We start from the raw sequence: 22,236 nt of genomic DNA, 5'->3' as shown, positions 1-22,236 counted from the left end.
TGCCTGCCCAAAAAATTTCGCACGAGTGCACGTGATCATATTAGCGACATTTGATTGGACGATCAAGAGCTTCGAAAGGCTCCCTTCTCCCCAAAGCTTTAGGAAAGTTTTCATGATTTGCGATGGTGTTACTGGTTTAATGTGGAGATATTTGTACAACAAGTGATTGCAATTTAAGCAGAAAAGGAATATGCAAAAAATCAGGTTTGCACAGAAAATACCGATGCTTTTCTCACCCATAAGGCATTGCTTGGCGATAGTGCTTATCTCCCTTCTCAAGTACATGCCGACTTGAAACGTAAACAATCGTGTACAACTGTGGCTAACAGTAACCGTGATAAGGAAATGTACACATAAGCTGTCTTAAGGGCTACTTATGATAATATTAAAAAGGTTTCTAACATATCAGCTAATATTTGTAGCTTTTACATGTAAATTAAGGAAATTAAAAGTGTTACTCAAAACTTTTTTCTTTACTTGGTTGTGTATCTTCAAATATCGCAATAAAAAATTTAAACAAAACTAATTTCCTGATCATACTAGACGTGTGTGGATTTCTTCAGTTAAATACCTATGATGCACTGCGTCCAAATGATATTGTTCGATGAAGTGTCGTTTGTGTTTTGATTTTATAACGACTCATTTCGTTGTTAGTACTGAGCTACTCGCGTGGGAGAGCGTCCTTAACGACTATAGGGAGAACTCATTGTTTTGTTTCAGCACAAAATGGGAAAACGAGAGCTTTGGTTACACAGAAACAGATTTCTCCCTTGGCGCCAAAACGGTGTTTTCTTAGAACAAAGGAATGGGAGATTCAGGCTAATATAATGTTAAATGAATAATAAGAATGTTGCGAAAAACAAAACCGAGCACTATAAATAACACGAACAAATATTTTTTTAAATGTCTAAACTAGGTTATGCTTTCAGATTGTTAAATGTTTCACTTTAAAGTTTACTGCTAACAAATAAAAACACACACAAGAAACAAAACAACCAGCAACAACTAAAGTCATACCTATCGTGTGTGATGTGCAGTAGAACTGTGGCAGCAGTATGTGTGGGTGGAAGAGGGGGCAAAAAAAATCAAAACAAGTACAAAAATGACAGTCTATCTCAGTATCAAGGTAAATTATAACCATGCATAAACGGATTTAGTCTTCTATAGTTCCCAGAATCATGTCTTTTCAAACATTTTCAAAATTCTCACTTCTAACAGTAAGTTGAGTAACATGTCCACACTGTGTCCCAGAATGTCTAATTTTTCATGTGCTTGTTTGAATAAGTGCTTTAAATTTTGTGTGTGTTTTTATGTAAATGCATGGTGTGTTGTATTGTCTTTCATTTCCTTATCGTATAACACTTTAATTCTACCCCACCAATGGTTTTTTTAGCCGAGACCATGCAGCTGTGCTGCAGCAGGTCACTCTTGATAGTAACTAGTAACTGTGTAGTAACTGTGTATCAACACGCTGGAATGCAGGCGTTAAATCGACGTTACAGGAAGCGACTGAAGCTATAACAGTCTGAGCGGATTTATCCGTCGTACCTGGTCAGATAGTCATATGAGTGGGTACGGGTATATCCGTACCTGGGAGACAATTAGTTAACCGCAAACCAGACAAACATATACAACTAATGACACACATGTGCATTGCATGCATAATCTATGCACGTTACAAAAAAATTAAGTATACATCTTTAGAATAGTGGTTAGGGTTAGGCATAGAAATTTGGGGACAAGCTAATAGGAGTTGAAGGGACCAAATGAACATTTATATCCTTAGCGGATTATGACTTTATTCATTTATTCTGCAGAAAAACAGAAATGCTCCAGAAAAGACAGTTTTTCTGCAGCATTTCTGAATAATGCCGAAGCATCGGTTTTTTTCTGCAGAAAAACATTTTACTGCTGTAAAATTGAAATAAAGAATGCTGCAGTAAAACGGTGCTGTTGTTTTTCTCCAGAAAAACTTCTTACATTTTTTCTGCAGCATTTTGTACTTGCTTATTATAATATTGGAGACGTGAAATCCCCCTCTGTTGAGAGCTAGATCTGGACTCATCTAAAATTACTGATAAAAAACTGAGCGCTATGACAATAAACTAACATGAGAAGATAATACGCACATCAAGTAAAGGTAATGAAGGTGTCTGATGTGTTGTTGGGTAAATGAGGGCAGCACTGAGATGTGTCAAAATCAGCACCCGCCACCCAGCTCTGCTTGACCGACCCGACATTCCTTTGTTCGCTGACCGCTTTAGTCAGTGGGGCGCAGGGCCGTGCTGTTTATGGCCGTGTTTGACTCACCAGTCGTTTGTCGTAGCTGGTCGGTTTTTGGAATATCAAAAGAATTTATAGTGTGCACGCGCATATCCCCCACACTTCACACACACACACCACTGCGCACACATATTCTGACACACACACATGCCGCACACACATACACAATGTCTTACACAGTGACAAACACATTGAAACACACACACACACATGTACTGTCAGAGGCCAGGAGAAATAACTGTCTGTATTGAAACTTTCACTTTGTGTTGTGTCATTTGCACCGGTAGCATATCACACAGAAGACATTCCGAATGAATGAATGGGAGTGAATGACCACTGACACGCCTTCTGACTGGTTCACTGTGGAGCAAGCTATTATATCCCGGGGGGAGACGGGCTACTTTACAAGATCGTTGGTTTTTCTCCAGAAAAACTGTTACAGATTATTCTGAAGAAAAAGTTAATCGCAATAATGCTGCAGAAAAACATGTTAACACTATGCTGCAGAAAAACTGTTTTGCTGCAGAAAAACGATGCTTCGGCGGATGATGACATTATGCCAAAATGCTGCAAACAAATATTTTTTTCTGCAGCATTTCTGTTTTTTTCTGCAGAATAACTGAATAGGATACATTTAGGCATAGACACCGAAAGTTTAACCAACGTGAAGAAACCCTTACTAAAGTGGAACATTCTTGGCTCCTCAATGCCAATGGTGAGATGATTGACCTCCTATGGGCATGAAAAGTCAGAGATGATTGATAAACCATTTCTAATTAAGATGTCTCAGATTTTACAGGGACCATAAAAAAACTTCAGAGGATGAGATTACAATGCCAAAACCTTAGCCAGGGACCTATATTTAGATAGGTCTATGCCTTAGCTCATTTTTGTTTGATCTTCTAAAGTTCTGTTCTTTTGTCTTTTGTCATGTGGATAATGAATTTATCTGTAGCATATATATATATATATATTTGATCTTGAAATTCTGTCTCTTCAATCTTGAATTTGAGTCGATCCTAATTCTGTTTCTATATGTATGTGTGTGCAGGTTACTGTGTAGCAACAGAAATTTAAAAAAACTGAATGTATATATATATATATATATATATATATATATATATATATATATGTGAAGGGATACTTATTTCTCTCTCTATCTCTGCTAAGAGATTTTAACAAATCTCGGAAGAAAGTCTCTGCTGACTTTCAATTGTTTCTTTCACAATTTCTGATGTTATATATATATATATATATATATATATATATATATATATATTTATTTTGATGACATATTAATGGTCATTTTGACAATTTCTTGTTCCACATGAAAATGAATGAAGAGACAATGAGGCAGTATGTCTAAATTTCCAATACAAAAAATGCACACACACATAAACATCAACACACTGTATTAAACAAGGTTTGTTGTAAATTCTTATATATATGTTTATTTTTTAATGTGCTCTTAAGACGGCTAGAAGCAAATCAACATGTAAAAATACAACTTTTTGAGTACCACAGGTATAATGAGCATCACATACAGTATCAGGCTACCATTTATTAGAAGTTAATCTAACAAACACGCAAAATCAAATGAAGCAGTAATCAAGACAAAAGTTAATACAAAATTACAATCTTTATGGTGAAAGAGCAATACTAACAAATCTCAAAAACTTTGTAGTTTTGAAACTTGGATATGAGGCCACCCCTAAAGTGAAACTCGTGTACAAGCCTTTAAGTAGTAAGATGTACACGTACATGCCTTCAAGTAGTAAGTTTAACAACTAGCTTCATCATTTGCAAAATGTTTTGTTAGCCATATAAAAATATTATTTATTTGTGTACATCATCTTTTTTCACCAAACATACCCAGTGACGCTAAATGTTCATCTTGATCACCCATTTCTTTTTTTCTTTATTTGGTGTTTAACGTCGTTTTCAACCACGAAGGTTATATCGCGACGGAAAAAGGGGGGAGATCGGATAGAGCCACTTGTCAATTGTTTCTTGTTCACAAAAGTACTAATCAAACATTTGCTCCAGGGGCTTACTGGGAGAATGCAAGTTTCCAGTACAAAGGACTTAACATTTCTTACATACTGCTTGACTAAAATCTTTACAAACATTGACTATATTCTATACAAGAAACACTTAACAAGGGTAAAAGGAGAAACAGAATCCGTTAGTCGCCTCTTACGACATGCTGGGGAGCATCGGGTAAATTCTTCCCCCTAACCCGCAGGGGGAATCACCCATTTCAAAAATCGATAAGATCAAGGTTCTGGTAAATGCTTCTTTTTTTCAAACAGTCCATAACTAACCTTTCTTTTGTTTTTTTCATTATTTAATCATGCATGTAGATTTTGAACATTGGAATTCTTCTAGCTCTTAACAAGAAGAGCAAACGCTCGATCGAGTCACTTTCGCAGTTCTGAATATTATATGAGGCATCAGATGGACAGGAAGAAATTGCTATTCACAACACAATGAGTCACGTTCACATAAAATTTGAGCCCGGTCACTTTTATAGTTTCCGAGAAAAGCCCAACGTTAAGTTGTGTGTTGCCGAACAGAAAAGGCTAGTTATCTCCCTTGTTTTTCTGATAACGTTCGTAAAAAGCTACAGATGTAAATACTTTGATGTAAAGAATAATCCTACAAAGTTTCAATCACATCCGATGAACTTTGTCAAAGATATAAAATGTCTAATTTTTCCTTTGACGCTGACCTGTGACCTTGAAAAAGGTCAAAGGTCAACGAAACCATCGTTAAAGTGTAGAGGTCATTGGAGGTCACGACTAAACAAAATATGAGCCCGATCGCTTTGATAGTTTCCGAGAAAAGTCCAACGTTAAGGTGGTGTCTACGGACGGCCGGCCGGACGGCCGGACGGCCGGACAGACTAACACTGACCGATTACATAGAGTCACTTTTTCTCAAGTGACTCAATAACTCGGCACTCCTAATATTCAGATGCTGCTTCAGGTGAGGCAACCCATACAAATACTTGTCATTCATTTTGGCAATGGGTTTCCTTTGGTTCAAGTGCACAATAAAGAAGCAAGGTGTATAACATCATTCCAGTATTAGTGAAAATATCTATCACTCCCTTGTTCAAACTGAGAAGAAAAAAATTCCATGTCAATGAGCATCCCGTCTGTCATTTTAGCTCACTCTAAAATGTGTTCCACACCAAATAAGCTTCCAGTCAAAGGGTAAACAGTGAATTTCTTCTTAAAGACCTTCCACTAAAGACCCCTTTTCTTCAACACTTTCCCCCCCAAGATTTCTCCTTCACAAGATCTGTAAATTTACCTCCATTTTAAGATTTCTGGGGTCTTAAACTACAATGCTTTTGTCATCATGGAAGCACAAACAAGCTTTCATGAAAAGTATCCCATAAACACACACACGCCCTTCCCCCACCCCACCCTACTTGTGAGAAAATCCAGCACAGCAGTAGGTAAATATGACAGTGATGGCACACAGTTCAACTGATAAAGATACAAGTGCTCTTGCGTATTGCCTGAAGCCAGAATTACACTAATTTGTGAAGCATAGCGGCAGAAAGATGCTTGATGAAAATAAGGGTTGAAGCAAGGAAATTTAACCATCATCACACAATACTGGTGGCTCTAAAAAAAATTTCATTTAGTTTTCATGCATGCATTACTAGTTCTCAACACAGGTAGTTTGATACAAGCTCCTGCATTTAACACGTACAATCAAGCATAAGATAACAAGAGCTGCTCTGGATATCTTCTTCTTCTTCTGCGTTCGTGGGCTGAAACTCCCACGTACACTCGTGTTTATGCACGAATGGAATTTTACGTGTATGACCGTTTTTACCCCGCCATACGCCGCTTTTGGAGGAAGCATGCTGGATATTTTCATGTTTCTATAACCCACCGAACTCTGACATGGATTACACTCAGGATCTTTTCCGTGCGCACTTGGTCTTGTGCTTGTGTGTACACACGAAGGGGGATAAGCCACTAGCAGGTCTGCACATAAGTTGACCTGGGAGATCGGAAAAATCTCCACACTTAACCCACCAGGCGGCCGCGGCCAGGATTCGAAGCCTCGACATTCCGATTAAGAGGCCGACGTCTTACCACCCCGCCACATCGCCCGTCGCTCTGGATATAAAACCGTATATTTATTAACAAAGTAGGATGCAAAAGAACCTGACTTATCTTTCTCATAGCACTACAACAGAGTGGCAGTGGCAAGCAAGAATCGGGAAGACATATCAGTTGCTGTCTTGGCTGCACATGTCAACCCAAGTCTTAGTAATTCTACAATTCACTCTAACTAATTGCATTCTGGCTACTTCTGGAAATAAAACAATATTGCACACACCTTCGACAATGCAAAGGACAGGAAGATATACTGCTCGGCAATAATACCTAGCAGATAATAAAGAGAAAGCCCTTTCAACATTCACATGTTTATCTTGGTTGCAAGATAAAACAACCATTTTGTTGAGTGTTGTTCAGACATTGCAAAGAAATCAGGTGTCTTCTTTCAAGGGTGTCTTTAGGCGTCGGCAGTTGTCAAAATGCCTTATCTTATTTCAAATCACCTAAAGATTAGCCATCAATTCAACAGAGCTGCCAATTTTTCATGGTGTGGGAAAAGTGCCTCGTCTTTCCAACAGGAATGAGCAATGTTGTAATACTTTCCTTTTCAACCAAATCTGACTCCAAAAATATAACAACCATGAATGCTGAGCTGGCTTGTCTCAACATTGGCTGAATCAAATAGGTGTGCAGACATAGTTCTTTAACACATCTTTAAAGCCATATCATGCTACATCTGAATGACACAACCCTGATACAATCACAAAAATTGACAACAAAAGTAAAAATTACTAACATGAGTAAATTGTCAACAAAAATGTAAAATACATAAGTTTAAGTAGACATGGCAACATGCAAGTGCAAGATCAGACACACACACACACACATTCTCTCTCTCTCCGGCATACTCTCACACACACACAGTCTTATCTATGCCACGATTGCAGAGAAGGTGTTAAATGAGAACATCCAGTTGGACTGCTGCTTTCACTCACTGCACAAAGTTCTCTCAAGGAGGACCGGTCAGAATCAAAATCATAATCGTATTTCTGCCAGTCCATGCGTTTCACTTCTAAATCTAGGTGCCCAAGCATGTATTGAGAGAGAGTCCCTGCCTCCAGTCTGGGATGCAGCTGAAATGGGACGCCAAAGAGAGCTGGGTGTAAAGCGATGCTGTGTGCTTCATTCTGCATTTCTGCTGAGGCTTCAGGGGTCAGGGGCACTGGGTTACAGGTAGCAAACATTGTGAATGCTTGGTCTGGCCTGCAAACATCTTCACTGTTGCCCTGCAAACAGAAAGAGTGAAAAGTTAAACAAATCTCTGAAAAATCATTGTTTCTGTACAAGCAATCCAACAACAAAGTAAAGTAAAAAAAAAATATAAAAAAATATGCAAGCACAATACATACTAAAACATATATAATGCAGTAATACTAATACACACACAATCCAAATATTGTACACTTTATAAGCTGTGTTTGTACAACCAGAAAATGTTTCACAAGCTTTCCTGACAGGTAATAAATACTTCTTACTTCTTCTGTATGTTTTTTTGCACGAGTAAGATTTTACGTGTATGAACATTTTTACCCTGCCGTTTAGGCAGCCATAAGTTGTTAGGGGGAATGGATGCTTGGTATTTTTGTGTTGCTATAAGTTATAACCCACCAAAGTCTGATATGTATTACATGATCTTTTCCATGTGCATTTGGAAAGGTAATACACATAATACCCCCCTCATCCTGTTATATTTTTATTTCTATTGTTTTTCATGGAGGAACAAAATTTGTTTTTTCAACCTTCCAATGGAAACATGCAAACTAACAATTAAGTAGAAGTGCAATACCAAGGCACTGCATTAACACCCCCCCCCCCCCCCCTCCCCCTGCGAAGGACAAATTGCCTAGAGAGCTCTCTCTCTCTCTCTTGCTTTTGTTTCTCTCTAACACACGTAACCCACACAGCATCACACACACACACACACACTGGCACGCATGTGCACGTACACACACTTTCTCGGACACGCACACATACACAATAACACATGTGCACACAAATATAAATGCAAACACACACACGCCATGCGCGCGAGAGAAAAGCCCCAGAAAGGGGATGACGTCATAATGCATTGACGTCAAAATATTTTGACGTCGTCTACTTGCGCGATCATTATGCTGTAGTCTCGGAAATTCCACCCAAACACGTTGGCCCTGGGTGGCGTTGGATCAAATATTGTAGAATTGGTTGACACCCACCATATTTAAGTTAGTATGTTCCCAATTTTTGGTGAACTTCCATCACCAACTGTAGCCCCAGTTAGGTCACTAAGAATCCTTCTTTATCATGTGTTTTCAGGAAGAACATTTCTCAAGTTGAAGTCAGTATGGGGTTCGTGGGATACCTCAAGCTTCTCTGGGATAACACAAACAACAACAAAAAGGCAGACGAGACTACTGACCAAGGAGGGTGCTTGTCCCAACGGGAGGACCCTTTGGGTGACTGCGTCTCGGCTAGGTTCACCTATCAAGAGGAATCCATCTTCTTCAGGCAGATCTGGGATGGCTGAACTGTCATTCTCCATGTGCTGTTGTTTCACAGAGGGCTGAGAACTGTCCCCTCCAGTCCAAAGTCCTCGTTTCATGCGACTGAACATGGAATTCAGTTGGTCCATTGCAGTCTTTATAGTCCTGTTGACAGCAAAGGAAGTAAACGTCCATACACTCAATGTCAAATGACTGATAGTGATACACTAACTAGTTTACTACTTATAATACTAATAGCCAGAAGAGGCTGTCTTGAAAGTGTGGTCATGATTTGGATAATATACAGATTTCACATAAGGTAAACCACCCAGTCCCCTCTGTACATTTACAGAACACATTTAGTACTCACCAAGTTACAATTGCACACACACACTCAAATTCTTTCTTTGCAGCAACCAATCAGTCTCTGGAACCATCAACATTTTCATTTATTCTCTCTTTGTCTCTGGCTGAAGTGAGCTTCACTGTCTTATGCTGAAATCAGGATCTTCAGGTAGACTAACAGTAACACGCAGGACTCACATTTTCTCGCGAATTTAATCGCGGATCACCGAGAAATGTAAAACTGTAAAAATGATATACCTCTAACTCTAAGTCTAAGCACAGGCGGAAGGTATCGTTCACTGGACCACAACTATATGATAGTGGTGCTCCACTCCAGTCGGTACCGAGACATGGCTACACGACGGAATAAATTCAGAGGAACTATTTCCAGCAAAATTAGGCTACAATCAATCAATCAATCAATGAGGCTTATATCGCGCATATTCCGTGGGTACAGTTCTAGGCGCTCAGCAGTGATGCCGTGTGAAATGAAATTTTATACGGCCAGTAATTGCAGCCATTTCGGCGCATATTTACCTTTCACGGCCTATTATTCCAAGTCACACGGGTATAGGTAGACAATTATTAACTGTGCCAAAGCAATTTTGCCAGGAAAGACCCTTTTGTCAATCGTGGGATCTTTAACGTGCACACCCAATGTAGTGTACACGGGGGGGGGAGTTCGGACACCGAAGAGAGTCTGCACACAAAGTTGACTCTGAAATAAATTTCCGCCGAACCTGGGATCGAACTCACGCTGACAGCGGCCAACTGAATACAAATCCAGCGCGCTACCGACTGAGCTATATCCCCGCCCCGGCTACAAAGTAGACAGAAGAGACCGGCCAACACAAGCTTATGGAGGAGTCCTAATAGCATCCAAAGTTGAATTAGAACTACACAACATCTACAAAGCAAAAGACGTAGAACTCATTACTGGAACTTTCAAGACCTGCGGCCGACACAAAAAAGTAACAGTGGCAGCGTATTACCGACCACCAAATAGAACAGACACTGAGTACATGAAATCAAGTGAAGACGAATTCAAAAAATTAAAGAAAGCTAACAAAAACAATGTCCTCCTCGTCGCCGGCGATTTCAACGCTCCTGATATTAACTGGTCCTCCAACACCATCGAAGGACACCGATATCCATCAAGAGTAAACAAGAGCATTCTTGACATTGCCGCAGACAATGATCTTGAACAAATAGTAAATTTTCCCACAAGAGAAAACAACACCCTGGATATACTGATGACATCACATCCCACATTTTCTATACGCTGCAAACCCCTACCACCAATAGGCAAAAGTGACCACGACATCGTACTGTACGACACCCTACTTCGTCCAACAAGAAAGAGACCCCCACGACGCAAGATCTACCAGTGGAAGAAGGCGAACGTTGACGCAATTAGAAAGGATCTACGCGAATATGCAGAGGAAGTAAAGGCCAACCCCACCTTCATCGCAACGATAGAAAGCTTCTGGGCCCATTTCAAACAAAAAATAGCCCAAGTTATTGAAAAACACGTTCCAACCAAACTCACGCCGCGCAAGCACACTCATCCTTGGATTGACACCCAGATTCGCCGAGCAATTCAAAGGAAGCAGAGAGCGCATAAGAAGGCTAGAAAATCCGGGAAGAAGAAAGATAAGGACAGATACAAACGATTGCAAGCCCAAGCTAGATATGAAATAAGAAGAGCAAGTAAGAGTTACCTTGAGGACATTGTACGCGAAGACTTCACTAAGGCACCCAAGAAATTCTGGTCGCATACATGTACGAAGCAAAGGTCAAGACTCATCGGGTATAGCCCCTCTGAAGAGCAAGGATGGCTTCTTAAAGAGCGACAGTGTGAGCAAGGCTGAAATCTTAAACTCTCAATTCCAGTCTGTCTTCACAAATGAGGACATACAAAATATTCCCAACAAAGGCGTGAGCAAGTACCCAGCCATGAAGAATATCCTCGTTGCTGAAGCCGGGGTACTTAAGCTGCTGAGAAACCTCAAACCCCACAAGGCGACTGGACCAGATGAAATACCTGCTTTTCTACTGAAGACAGCAGCTGAAGAAATAGCACCCATCTTAACAAGGATGTTCCAAATGTCGATTGATGGAGGAAAAACACCCCAGGACTGGAAGGAGGCCCTAGTCGTCCCTATATTTAAACAAGAAGAGCAAACGCTCGATCGAGTCACTTTCGCAGTTCTGAATATTATATGAGGCATCAGATGGACAGGAAGAAATTGCTATTCACAACACAATGAGTCACGTTCACATAAAATTTGAGCCCGGTCACTTTTATAGTTTCCGAGAAAAGCCCAACGTTAAGTTGTGTGTTGCCGAACAGAAAAGGCTAGTTATCTCCCTTGTTTTTCTGATAACGTTCGTAAAAGGCTACAGATGTAAATACTTTGATGTAAAGAATAATCCTACAAAGTTTCAATCACATCCGATGAACTTTGTCAAAGATATAAAATGTCTAATTTTTCCTTTGACGCTGACCTGTGACCTTGAAAAAGGTCAAAGGTCAACGAAACCATCGTTAAAGTGTAGAGGTCATTGGAGGTCACGACTAAACAAAATATGAGCCCGATCGCTTTGATAGTTTCCGAGAAAAGTCCAACGTTAAGGTGGTGTCTACGGACGGCCAGCCGGACGGCCGGCCGGACGGCCGGCCGGACGGCCGGCCGGACAGACTAACACTGACCGATTACATAGAGTCACTTTTTCTCAAGTGACTCAAAAAGGAGACAAACACCAACCCGCGAATTACCGTCCTGTATCACTCACATCAATCACATGCAAGATCCTCGAACATATAGTCCATAGCACCATAATGCAACATCTTCAAAAGAACAACATCCTTACTGACGTCCAGCACGGTTTTCGGAAGCAACGATCCTGTGAATCCCAGCTCATAGTGACAGTGCACGACATCGCACAAAACCTTGCCAAGAAAAATCAAGTGGACACTGTCCTGCTGGATTTTTCGAAAGCTTTCGACAAGGTTCCTCACCCGCGCCTTCAGCACAAACTCCACTACTACGGAGTTCGGGGTTCCACTCTAAACTGGATTCAATCTTTCCTGTCCGACAGAACACAAAGGGTGGCAATCGAGGGCGTCCAATCAACACCAGCACCAGTAACATCAGGCGTGCCCCAAGGCACAGTGCTAGGACCCCTCCTATTCCTGCTATATATTAACAACATGTTGTTATGTATGCCAGACGTCGTCAAAAATTCCAAAGTAAAACTGTTTGCTGACGACAGCCTCCTGTTTAGAAACATCTCAAATCAACAAGACCAGATGCTGCTCCAACAAGACCTGGAAGCACTAGAGAAATGGGAGCAAGAATGGCAAATGGAGTTCAATCCAAGCAAATGTGTGGTAATGAACATCATGCCAAACAAGAATAAGATACTTCTTCCATCCAATTATGACCTCCATGGACAGACTCTTGAAACAACAACAGAGAGCAAATATCTAGGTGTTACTATATTACAAGTAACCTTTCTTGGGGCAGGCACGTAGAAACAGCTGCAGCGAAGGTAAACAGGACAGTCGGCTTCCTCCGAAGGAACTTCAAGGAGTGCACCCCAAAAGTGAAAGCGGCAACCTACATCACAATGGTCCGCCCCACCCTTGAGTATGCCTCGACTGTCTGGAATCCGCACGAACAACAGCACAACAACCTGATCGAGTCAGTCCAAAAAAGAGCGGCCAGATATGTCCACAATAACTACAGGAAAAAAGAGCCTGGCACCGTCATCAACATGCTGACAAACTTAGGATGGAAGAGCCTCGAAGAACGAAGACATAACAGTCGGCTAGCGATGATGTTTAAAATTAAAAAAGACATGGTCGGCATTGATAAGACCGCGTTCCTCAAACCATCAGACACGAGAACGAGAGGGAATAGGATCCATCAAGAACAGGACTACCACCCTTCACTGTCCCACTCCTTTTTTCCGCGGACCACATCAATGATCAGAGTGGAACAAGCTCCCGATCTCCACCACATCCGCCCCCTCCCTTGAGTCGTTCATGTCATGACTCGGTGGCAGCAGAGCCCTGCAGCCATCCACCTCCCTCCCATAGCCGTTGATGGATTGTACAAAGTTTTAATAACCCCAAAACCTAGCCAAGCTCCTCTCCACTGCCCTCCTGCATCCCCCCTACCCCCCCCCCCTCCCCCAGCTTTGGCTTTTTTAACTTCCTTACACGACTGGCACAGACCGCAATGGGGGCCAACAGTGTATGGACATCACCGCGGGACCTTCAACATTCAAGAAATTGGATCCGGTCCCCCACGGGAAGAAGAAGAAGTCTAAAATTAATGTGATCTGATTTCCGTCAGATTGTATTTCTGTAGTGTTCCATTATGAAGTAGTCTTACTAACTTACACTCTTACCTGGTTAAACTGGATCAGAAGTCAATCCCTGATATGAATGAAAACTCCAACTTTAGTGATGACGATGCCTTTCCATCGCAAATAAATATCAAAACTGACGAAATAAAGTCTACGTAATACAGCGCTGATTCAGTCGCACACAACCGGAAGTTGGGCGCCTGACTTGTTCAGTCGTCAGAGTTACTCTCCTCAATTTCATACCGCCAAAATGGAAGGCGACAACTCCCGTCACAGAATCAATGGAGCTTTGATGCCAAATTATCAGGGGAAGCATGTGTGCGTGCTAGGAAAAGCCAAGGATGTGAGTGTGCTTATTTCATTTCTTAACTTTGCAAATAATACTGCAATATTATCTGAAACTTCCAATCTCCGTGAGTGTCGTAAAAGCTCGTGTCGGTTTTTGTAGTGAAGTAAATCCAAAAGACTTTGCTGCATTTAATTTTTGTGCTTCAAAATATCGTACCCCCATTAAGAAAATCAAACACCTTCATTAATTCAACAAAGATTCTTAGTCAGTAGTATCATATTCATAAACCAACCTTTCCCATTGTCTGTCGACTCTGTCTCTGAGTCTGAGGCAGTTCAACTAAGTCAGAGCTGTGCAGGAAAGTGTTCCCAAAACTTCATTAATAAACACCTGCGAGTGACGGTACTAAAAGTCTGTATGACAGGTGGCAATAACCCGATTAAGCCCCGTTTGAGGTTCTCTGTCCCACTGCAATGTTGTTCTCAGCCTTATGTTTCATAGGAATCAAGGCGCTTTTTCTCAGTCAAGTCGTTTCTTTGGTCTATGCAGGGATGGCCAAATCTCAAACATTTTACTAGCCAGCCGGGCTAGTAACTTCATGAAAGTTACTAGACCGCCAGAAATGTCACTAGCCCACAACACACCATTACAAAAGTAACACAGCATAGTATAATTTTCTGATGACAACTTTATTCAGAAAATTGTAATATGGAGGATAGAGCTGTGTTCCGCTACCTTGATCAGGCCCTATGTACTACAGTAGTCATCACAGTAAGAAACGCGATGGTTCTTTCGAAATTTGTTTCAAATTTGACCAGAATTTTCACTCGCCAGATGGTTTCTACTCGCCCGGTAGAATTTTCACTCGCCCCTGGCGACCGAGCAGGCGATTTGGCCATCCCTGGTATGCATCACATCTTATCGAGACAGAGTGCTTCAAGATGCCGATGAAAAAAAGAGACAGTGATGCGAGATGTGAAAGACAGTTTTCATACTTAAGTCTTTAGCTAACAGACGATTCGGTCCATGAAATTGTAAGAATGTCGTCATGTTGGGATTGTTAGGCAAAAAAAAAAAAAGTCTGTTTACGGTAACATAGGCAAAAGAAATAGGGTCGGTAGGTCGGGGTTTTTTTTCTCTCCCAAAAACCATATATTTTTGCCAAAAAACAAAGACTTTTTTTTTCTTCCCCCAAATGCCAAAAAAAAAGTCTAGGGTCGCGCGAAAAAATAGGGTCAGTCGGGATACCATAAACAGACTTTTTTTTCCCCCCCTTAGCTGGGGTGGTCACTAAACCTTGAAAAGCTGTGGGTCCCTCTGGTCACGTCGAAAACCACGCCGAGAAGACCGCTACACACCATCGCAGTTCAGACACTGGCGTCATATTGGAAAACGGTGCTCGCGGCAGGAGAGCATATTCCAAAGCCGCTTGCGGAGTGCTTCGCGCATGCTTTTCTGCACTGCCCCGATAAACGGGGTTACCAAAAGCGCATTGCGATTGCTTTGGTTTCGCTTTGGCCCAGGCAACATGTCTCAGGTCTCCATCTTCAGTCCTGATCTGACGCATTAGTCTGACCCATGCCATAGTTTTGACATGAAGGAGGTCTTCTGACAGAGCAATGTTTCTTTAGTGCATTTTGACCTATGTATACATACATCATTTCAATCCAGGAGGTCCAACTGAACAACAATGCCACAGACTCAGTGACTGACTGAGTGAATCGCAGACAGTCACTCTTCTTTCAGTATGTGACGACACTTCCAGGGGGTGAATTCGGGACTATGACTGAGTATGACATGTACAAATGTATTCACAGAAAGTATCTTCACGAATGTTTGAAAAAAATACATGTTGTATATACCTTCAAAACGGTTTAAAAATGCTGTGACTCGGGACAGTTACGGAGTCCTCAGGCTTAAGAACTGGCACTCATGACTATAGTTCTCAAAATAGAGACTTGATATTAGTTTTAGAATAAGTTGGGTCTCCTCAGCAACATGATGTATCATGAGTCATTGAGTGACTGACCAAAGTGAGATTGAGAGGTGGGCTTTCGGCACTGGATTAGGCGTCAGCAGAATCAAAACTATTTGATGCAAAGCTTTTTTGAGTTTTGTTTTGTCACAACTGAAAAGACTATTTCTTTGTTCCCATATTGTTAAGATTTGTACTCTGCAGTTTTTTTTAAAGTATGCTGTTTTTAGACGAGTAGTGATTCCAGGCTGCTTGGTTCGCGGACACATTCGATGATTACTGATTTGGAATTTGGCTCGATCATGAGCTTTCATTATTGTTGTGGCAATCTTCGATCTTTTATAAACGGCTTGAATGCTTTGGAATGAAGAAAATGAGAAGGCATTAAAGAAGGAAGGGTTACGTAAGAGAAAAGTAGGGTTACAAGATTATTTAATAAATAATGAAGGTTACATGTGTACCAAATATTGATTAATTTGGTCACCAGATATTATAAGCATTTTTGGGGGGTCACCCTGTACCAAAATGCTTACATCATGTAATTCTTGCGATTATCTTTTACAGAGACTGTATATTTTTATTGACCACATCGTTGTACTTTAATTTGTTGCAGGTTGATCCAAATGGAAAGTTCTTCACTCTGAGTACTAGTGATGAAAAGGACATTCGCGTCAACATGAGTAATCCTGTATGTACTTTATATAGTTATTTTCATATTTTCTTTTGTTGTTGTTGTGCAAGGCATGTTGACAATTTATTTTGTTTGTTTTCTCAATAAAGCCATTGAAGGGGGATGCAACATGTGGATAATTAATTAATATAATTGTGAACATAATTATGAAAGATGGAGAATACATTCAACCAAGTTACTTTAAATTTGTGTGTGTTTGTCACTTTTTTGTGCGTTACTTTTCTCTAACTGCATGATGTTCTGCTCACAGTCACATGTATCGTGTACAACTTATGGTTATTTTTGGTTGGTTTGCAGCTAAGCGAGTATGTGTCTGGACTGACAGAGGTGCATGGTCGTGTGCAAGGAAACATCCTTCAGTGTGAGAACTACGTGCTTTTCTCAGAAGATGCCGCAGGCAAGTTTGGTAAGCATCAGCCTTTTGTCTCCATACTTTGACCAGTTCTTTTGTTCCTCTGTGTGTGTCTGTCTGTGTAACACATGTGAAGGAAGTAAGCACTGTCTCGAGTTCAAAATGTGCAATAACAATTTTATTTTACTCTTCATCTTAGTGTTTGAAAACTGACTTCCGTTGTTTGATATGAAGTTGAGTCCAACACTACCAGCCCATCATTTGGCCTGTAATATATCTCATTAATTTCAGCAGTTATATACCACAGAGATGATCGACAGACTGCAGGTTAATTATGGAAGACATCTGCTTTTGATCCAAATTGTTAACAATTTACAAGGGTGCCTTTCTGGCGATTTATCTAAATAAAGTATGTGTGTGTCACGAGATGTCAGACTTTGGCAGAAGAAGTAAAGTAGAACTCCCCCTTTACAAAGTAGTTATAAATAGGATGTAAGAAGAATGCCCTGTTCCCAGACATTGCTGTTTTTCAGTTTCTGCTCATGGCCTGTCCATTTATTTCCATTTTAAGAATGATTCCCTCCCTTGTTTTGACTCAATTTGAGACCGATTTTGTTTGGATTGTCTTACAAGCGGAGATGAAATTCAGAAATACAATTTGAATATGACATACCTTTGGCAGTTTGCTACAATGTTACAACTGAATACTTGCAGATATGGGACTGTACAACCAAGCTGTGCAGCTGATGGAGGGGTGTCCAGAGCAATACGTTCAGGGGGTCACGGAATCTTGACAGCTTTGACTTTTTTCTTTTCTTGTATCCATGAACTTTAGCAATGTTGGGAAAATGGGGGGGGGGGGGGGGGGGGGTGGTGGTATGATATCTGCTGAATAATTATGACAGAGATGATACAAATTGCTACTGAAAAAGAAGGAATGTGAAACAAGTTGCCTGTATTATGTTTTTCATGTGTGTATGTCATGCGTGTTGTTTGTTTGAGATGATCGACACAGAAAAAAAGCATTAGCAAAGACATACCACAAATCATGTGCAGCAAAACATTTATTTTGCAATTTTTATTATTTTGCACATTCTTGTAACAGTTCATCCACAAGAATACAGTTTTTGAAATACCTTATCTTGATCGCAACTAATTTCTGGACCAATCTTCATCACACTTGCACATTCTCACCCTATATAACTATAAGACGGCTATTGTTTTACATAAGTAACTTTCACAAAACCTGCAAGCTTACAACAACAAGCCTGTTCTTACATTTTGGTCTGGATAGTACAGGGTCAGTGGAGACTGAACAAACAATTGCACACTTGGAATGTCATTCATATACTGTACTCATGTTTGCGGAAGGATACCCTAACCTACAAGCTGGCATACTGAAATCTCCAGGTTCATGATTTGTGTACTACACTTCTATAAAGACTTCATGTGATTTGTAAATTCAACAACACAAGAAATGAATTTAATGAAATCGGATAATTTGATTTAGTTTATTTTTGAATTCTAATTTATTCAAACTCTTCGTGTACTTTATCACAGCTTTAAAATCAAAAGCCAATGACTGCCAATATGTTTTGTTCAAATGACATGCATGCTAAGTTCAGCTGCAGACCAATTAATTTCAGAGCTGCATCATTTGCACTGAAATACTGTATTTTTTCTACTTACATGATGTACATTCATATCAGTGACACATACCTGGAAACCCAATCTGTTCTTTGCCAGAACCTACCATCTCATCACACTGCATTCAAGGAAACAAACCATTGCTACAACAAACTATCTGGTAGATTCTTCCAAAGCACAACATTCGTGAGATCTCTTTTACATAATCATAACCACATACACTCAGTCTGCTAATTCCAAAGCACAATATCGATGTTGCCGTGGAATTTTGCCGTAATTTGTTTTAAACAGGACAAAACTGATCATTTTAATTAGGAAATAGTGTTGATATTCATTTCTGGTATGGTCAGAAAGATAACAGAATGTTAAATCATGCATTGTCAATCGTATTTAAGAGCATATTTTTCATGGATAATGATTTACCTATTCTTAAGATAAAAATCGCAAAGAATTGAGTTACGCAAAAGATCAAAATTGCAAAGAATCTAGTTACGCCAAAATTCCACGATGACATCGACATTCAAGAGATCTTGTGTCCATACCCGGCTAGCTCCTGACACTGCAAACAAAGGCAATGAATGGTGTCTAAGGGGCCTGCATAAGCAGCATTCACTCACACACACACACACACACAGTGTAGTCTTTTGAACATGAGTAGTGGGAGAAAATTAACAATCATGTCACCTTCCATTGGAACTATCCGTTCAGTATGAGTTAAAAGGTAGGTACACCAGGGTTCGTACAGAGTCCTTGAACCCTGGAAAACTCCTTGAAAATTGGAAAACCATTTCCAGGCCTTGAAAAGTGCTTGAAAATAGAATTTTGTTAAATAATCATTGAAAAGTACTTGATTTTTCCAAATTGTTGCCTATACATTTCGTCAGCAGCTTGCAAAAAAAAATGCAACCCCTTTTTTTTCGTCAAATACAGTACACACATTTTTGGAGAATAAAAGCAGATGAACTAACTATTACTAGTCACCCGTAGTTGCTTCCCTTCCCGGAAGTTGGCAAGGGAAACAACTACGGAATGACTAATAGTTTGAAGGTAAAGCTTGGTGCTTTGCATTAATTTGGGGAAAATCATGTCCTTGAAAAGCATTTATTTGGTCCTGGAAATGTCCTTGAAAACTCATTGAATTGTATCAGCTCTGCCCTGCAGGAACCCTGGTACACTGTACTGTTACTTTGAGGCACGTCCTCTGCACTGTTGGAACTCTGAGACAGGTACTCTGTGCTGTTGGAATTCAGAATGATGTCCTCTGTACTTTTAGAATTCAAGAGGCATGTACTCTGTACTGTTAGAACTCAAGAGGCATGTCCTCTGTACTGTTAGAACTCAAGAGGCATGTACTCTGTACTGTTAGAACTCAAGAGGCATGTCCTCTGTACTGTTAGAACTCAAGAGGCATGTACTCTGTACTGTTAGAACTCAAGAGGCATGTCCTCTGTACTGTTAGAACTCAAGAGGCATGTCCTCTGTACTGTTAGAACTCGGAGGCAAGTACTCTGTACTGTTAGAACTCAAGAGGCATGTCCTCTGTACTGTTAGAACTCAAGGGGCATGTACTCTGTACTGTTATAACTCAAGAGGCATGTACTCTATACTGTTTGAATTCAGAGTTATGTCCTCTGTACTGTTAGAACCCGGAGGCATGTACTGATGTACTCTGCAGAACTCTGAGGTACCGTATTTGACGGATTACAAGACGCACCGTTTTATAAGCCGCACCCCCGACTTTTAACAAAAAAATTCGGACGAGCCATGTATAGGCAGCGTCACTATAAATTAGCCGCAGTCAAAAAAGTATAATCAGATCGTGTCAATAAATCACACAACAACCAGGCAAACGAAAGTACGGTATTTGGCGAAATCGGCTCCGACAATAAACAAGTGAAACAAAGAAGAAAAGTGAAAAAGTTTGAAGAAAAATATCACACACACAATTTGTAACCAACACACACATGTAGTCCCGCCCGGAATAAGCTTTTTTGTGATGATTTACGACTTTAGCGCACATTTCGAGCAGACGAAAACACAACATGGCGGCTCTCGCTCCTCCAACTATCGCGAGACACAAAAAAACGAAATCTCGCACGCGCGAGATCCTGATACATCAGGTGTTTCTCTGGAGGCAGGTACTATGTGCTGTTAGAGTTACGTCCTCTGTACTGTTAGAACTCAGGGGGCATGTACTCTGTACTGTACTGTTAGATCCCGGAGGCAGGTACTATGTGCTGTTAGAGTTACGTCCTCTGTACTGTTAGAACTCAGGGGGCATGTACTAAGTACTGTACTGTTAGAACTCGGAGGCATGTACTCTGTACTGTACTGTTAGAACTCAGAGGCAGGGACTATGTGCTGTTAGAGTTACGTCCTCTGTACTGTTAGAACTCAGGGGGCATGTACTCTGTACTGTACTGTTAGAACTCGGAGGCATGTACTCTGTACTGTACTGTTAGAACTCGGAGGCAGGGACTATGTGCTGTTAGTTACGTCCTCTGTACTGTTAGAACTCAAGGGGTCTGTACTGTACTATTAGAACTCGGAGGCATGTACATTGTACTCTGTGCTGTTAGAATTCAGAGTTATGTACTCTGTACTGTTAGAACTCAATAGGGCCATGTACTCTGTACTGTTAGAACTCAATAGGGCCATGTACTCTGTACTGTTATAGCTCGACGCATGTACTCTGTATGGTTATGAAACTCCTTATTTCTTGAGGTAAAGTACTCCGCTGAACCCACCCTCACATCCTAAGAGGAGGAGCAGACACATTATTGTGATCACTGATACAACTAAGCAACTGCAGCAAAATAACATGTCAAAACTGCAGCTGCACTGAATGTCACATGATTTTTTATCATACATCTTTCTCTGTGAAACAAAACTCCAGCGATGCACCACATCAGGAGACTGGTTCCTCATAACTCTCACTCACTGTCGTCTTTATTTGGAGCGTTTACTTCCCTTTACTTCTTAGATCTGGTCATGACCGTTCTGCCTCACTCAGTTATAGATGTTATCTATCCACTGATGGTTGTGTTGTGAAGACTTCAGCTATTTTCCCAGTGCAAAGAACTCGGGGATGTATGCACAACTAACACTGGTCTTGGGACGCAACAAAGCTCAGCATCTGTCTCGGCCAATGAGAAATCCTACAGGAACGTTTCTGTGTGTAGTGATTTCCACAACTCCAGGAGGTGAGTGTCATGATCCCGTCAGGAGGAGGCAGGATGAACGTCTGTGGAGTCGATGGTCATGCACTTGCACATACAGCCTGTCACTGGGCAGTCACAGTGGTCTCTGCAACCAAACATGGAATCTTAACATTGAAGTCAATAGATGCATTCCAAAATGGGTTGTTGCACAGTAAGCCTCCCGTAAACCATCACAGATACTGTCAGGCTTTTACACACAGTACAAACACCCTTCCATTTGAACGCTCACCGAACGGGAACATCCTAGGTGCCCTATGTAAAGAGCTAGCAATTTTTAAAGAATTAATTTTGCGGATTGTCTGTCAGACAATCGGACGGTGCTTTTTTGCGCTTCTGACTTAACTTTTGAAATCTAAATAATAAATTGACAGCTTGTTACACAAACATTCTTAAATCATAAAAGACATCTTATTTCATCAAGACAAAATCAGAACAATACGAAGTTTTGA

General features: G+C 40.7%; 3 protein-coding genes across 3 annotated transcripts in view; 1 reads left to right on the top strand and 2 right to left on the bottom strand.

Moving 5' to 3' along the window:
- Positions 1 to 3,707: 3,707 nt before the first annotated feature.
- Positions 3,708 to 13,793, bottom strand: LOC138981477 (uncharacterized). Its single transcript, XM_070354407.1, has 3 exons — positions 13,655 to 13,793; positions 8,827 to 9,055; positions 3,708 to 7,654 (listed from the first exon to the last, which is right to left on the bottom strand). Exons 2-3 carry the CDS (start codon positions 9,037 to 9,039, stop codon positions 7,295 to 7,297), a joined length of 573 nt encoding a protein of 190 aa, XP_070210508.1. The 5' UTR covers positions 9,040 to 9,055; positions 13,655 to 13,793; the 3' UTR covers positions 3,708 to 7,294.
- Positions 13,794 to 13,799: 6 nt separating this feature from the next.
- Positions 13,800 to 17,791, top strand: LOC138981478 (replication protein A 14 kDa subunit-like). Its single transcript, XM_070354408.1, has 4 exons — positions 13,800 to 13,955; positions 16,490 to 16,564; positions 16,865 to 16,973; positions 17,634 to 17,791. The coding sequence occupies exons 1-4, from the start codon at positions 13,863 to 13,865 to the stop codon at positions 17,711 to 17,713; spliced, it is 357 nt and encodes a 118-aa protein (XP_070210509.1). The 5' UTR covers positions 13,800 to 13,862; the 3' UTR covers positions 17,714 to 17,791.
- A 174-nt stretch (positions 17,792 to 17,965) lies between these two features.
- LOC138981476 (GATOR2 complex protein MIOS-like) overlaps positions 17,966 to 22,236 on the bottom strand; it is a 54,339-nt gene continuing 50,068 nt past the window's right edge. The window contains exon 28 of the mRNA XM_070354406.1: positions 17,966 to 21,872. Within this exon, the coding sequence (XP_070210507.1) occupies positions 21,788 to 21,872 (85 nt within the window). The 3' untranslated portion in view covers positions 17,966 to 21,787. The remainder of the gene's footprint in view (positions 21,873 to 22,236) is intronic.

This window comes from Littorina saxatilis, linkage group LG12, assembly GCF_037325665.1.
Source record: "Littorina saxatilis isolate snail1 linkage group LG12, US_GU_Lsax_2.0, whole genome shotgun sequence".
In the NCBI taxonomy this organism is placed as follows: Eukaryota; Metazoa; Mollusca; class Gastropoda; order Littorinimorpha; family Littorinidae; genus Littorina; species Littorina saxatilis.
Note: the sequence above shows the minus strand (reverse complement) of the source record. Positions and strands in the feature narration are given on the sequence as shown.

What these genes read in the sequence shown, in the direction of transcription:
- LOC138981477 (XM_070354407.1), bottom strand. Translation starts at nt 9,039, where the DNA reads ATGGACCAACTGAATTCCATGTTCAGTCGCATGAAACGAGGACTTTGG. An exon ending in TGGGACAAGCACCCTCCTTG is followed by an intron (nt 7,655 to 8,826) that starts GTCAGTAGTCTC and finishes TTCTGTTTGCAG; the next exon opens with GGCAACAGTGAAGATGTTTG.
- LOC138981478 (XM_070354408.1), top strand. Translation starts at nt 13,863, where the DNA reads ATGGAAGGCGACAACTCCCGTCACAGAATCAATGGAGCTTTGATGCCA. An exon ending in TGCTAGGAAAAGCCAAGGAT is followed by an intron (nt 13,956 to 16,489) that starts GTGAGTGTGCTT and finishes AATTTGTTGCAG; the next exon opens with GTTGATCCAAATGGAAAGTT. An exon ending in AGATGCCGCAGGCAAGTTTG is followed by an intron (nt 16,974 to 17,633) that starts GTAAGCATCAGC and finishes GAATACTTGCAG; the next exon opens with ATATGGGACTGTACAACCAA.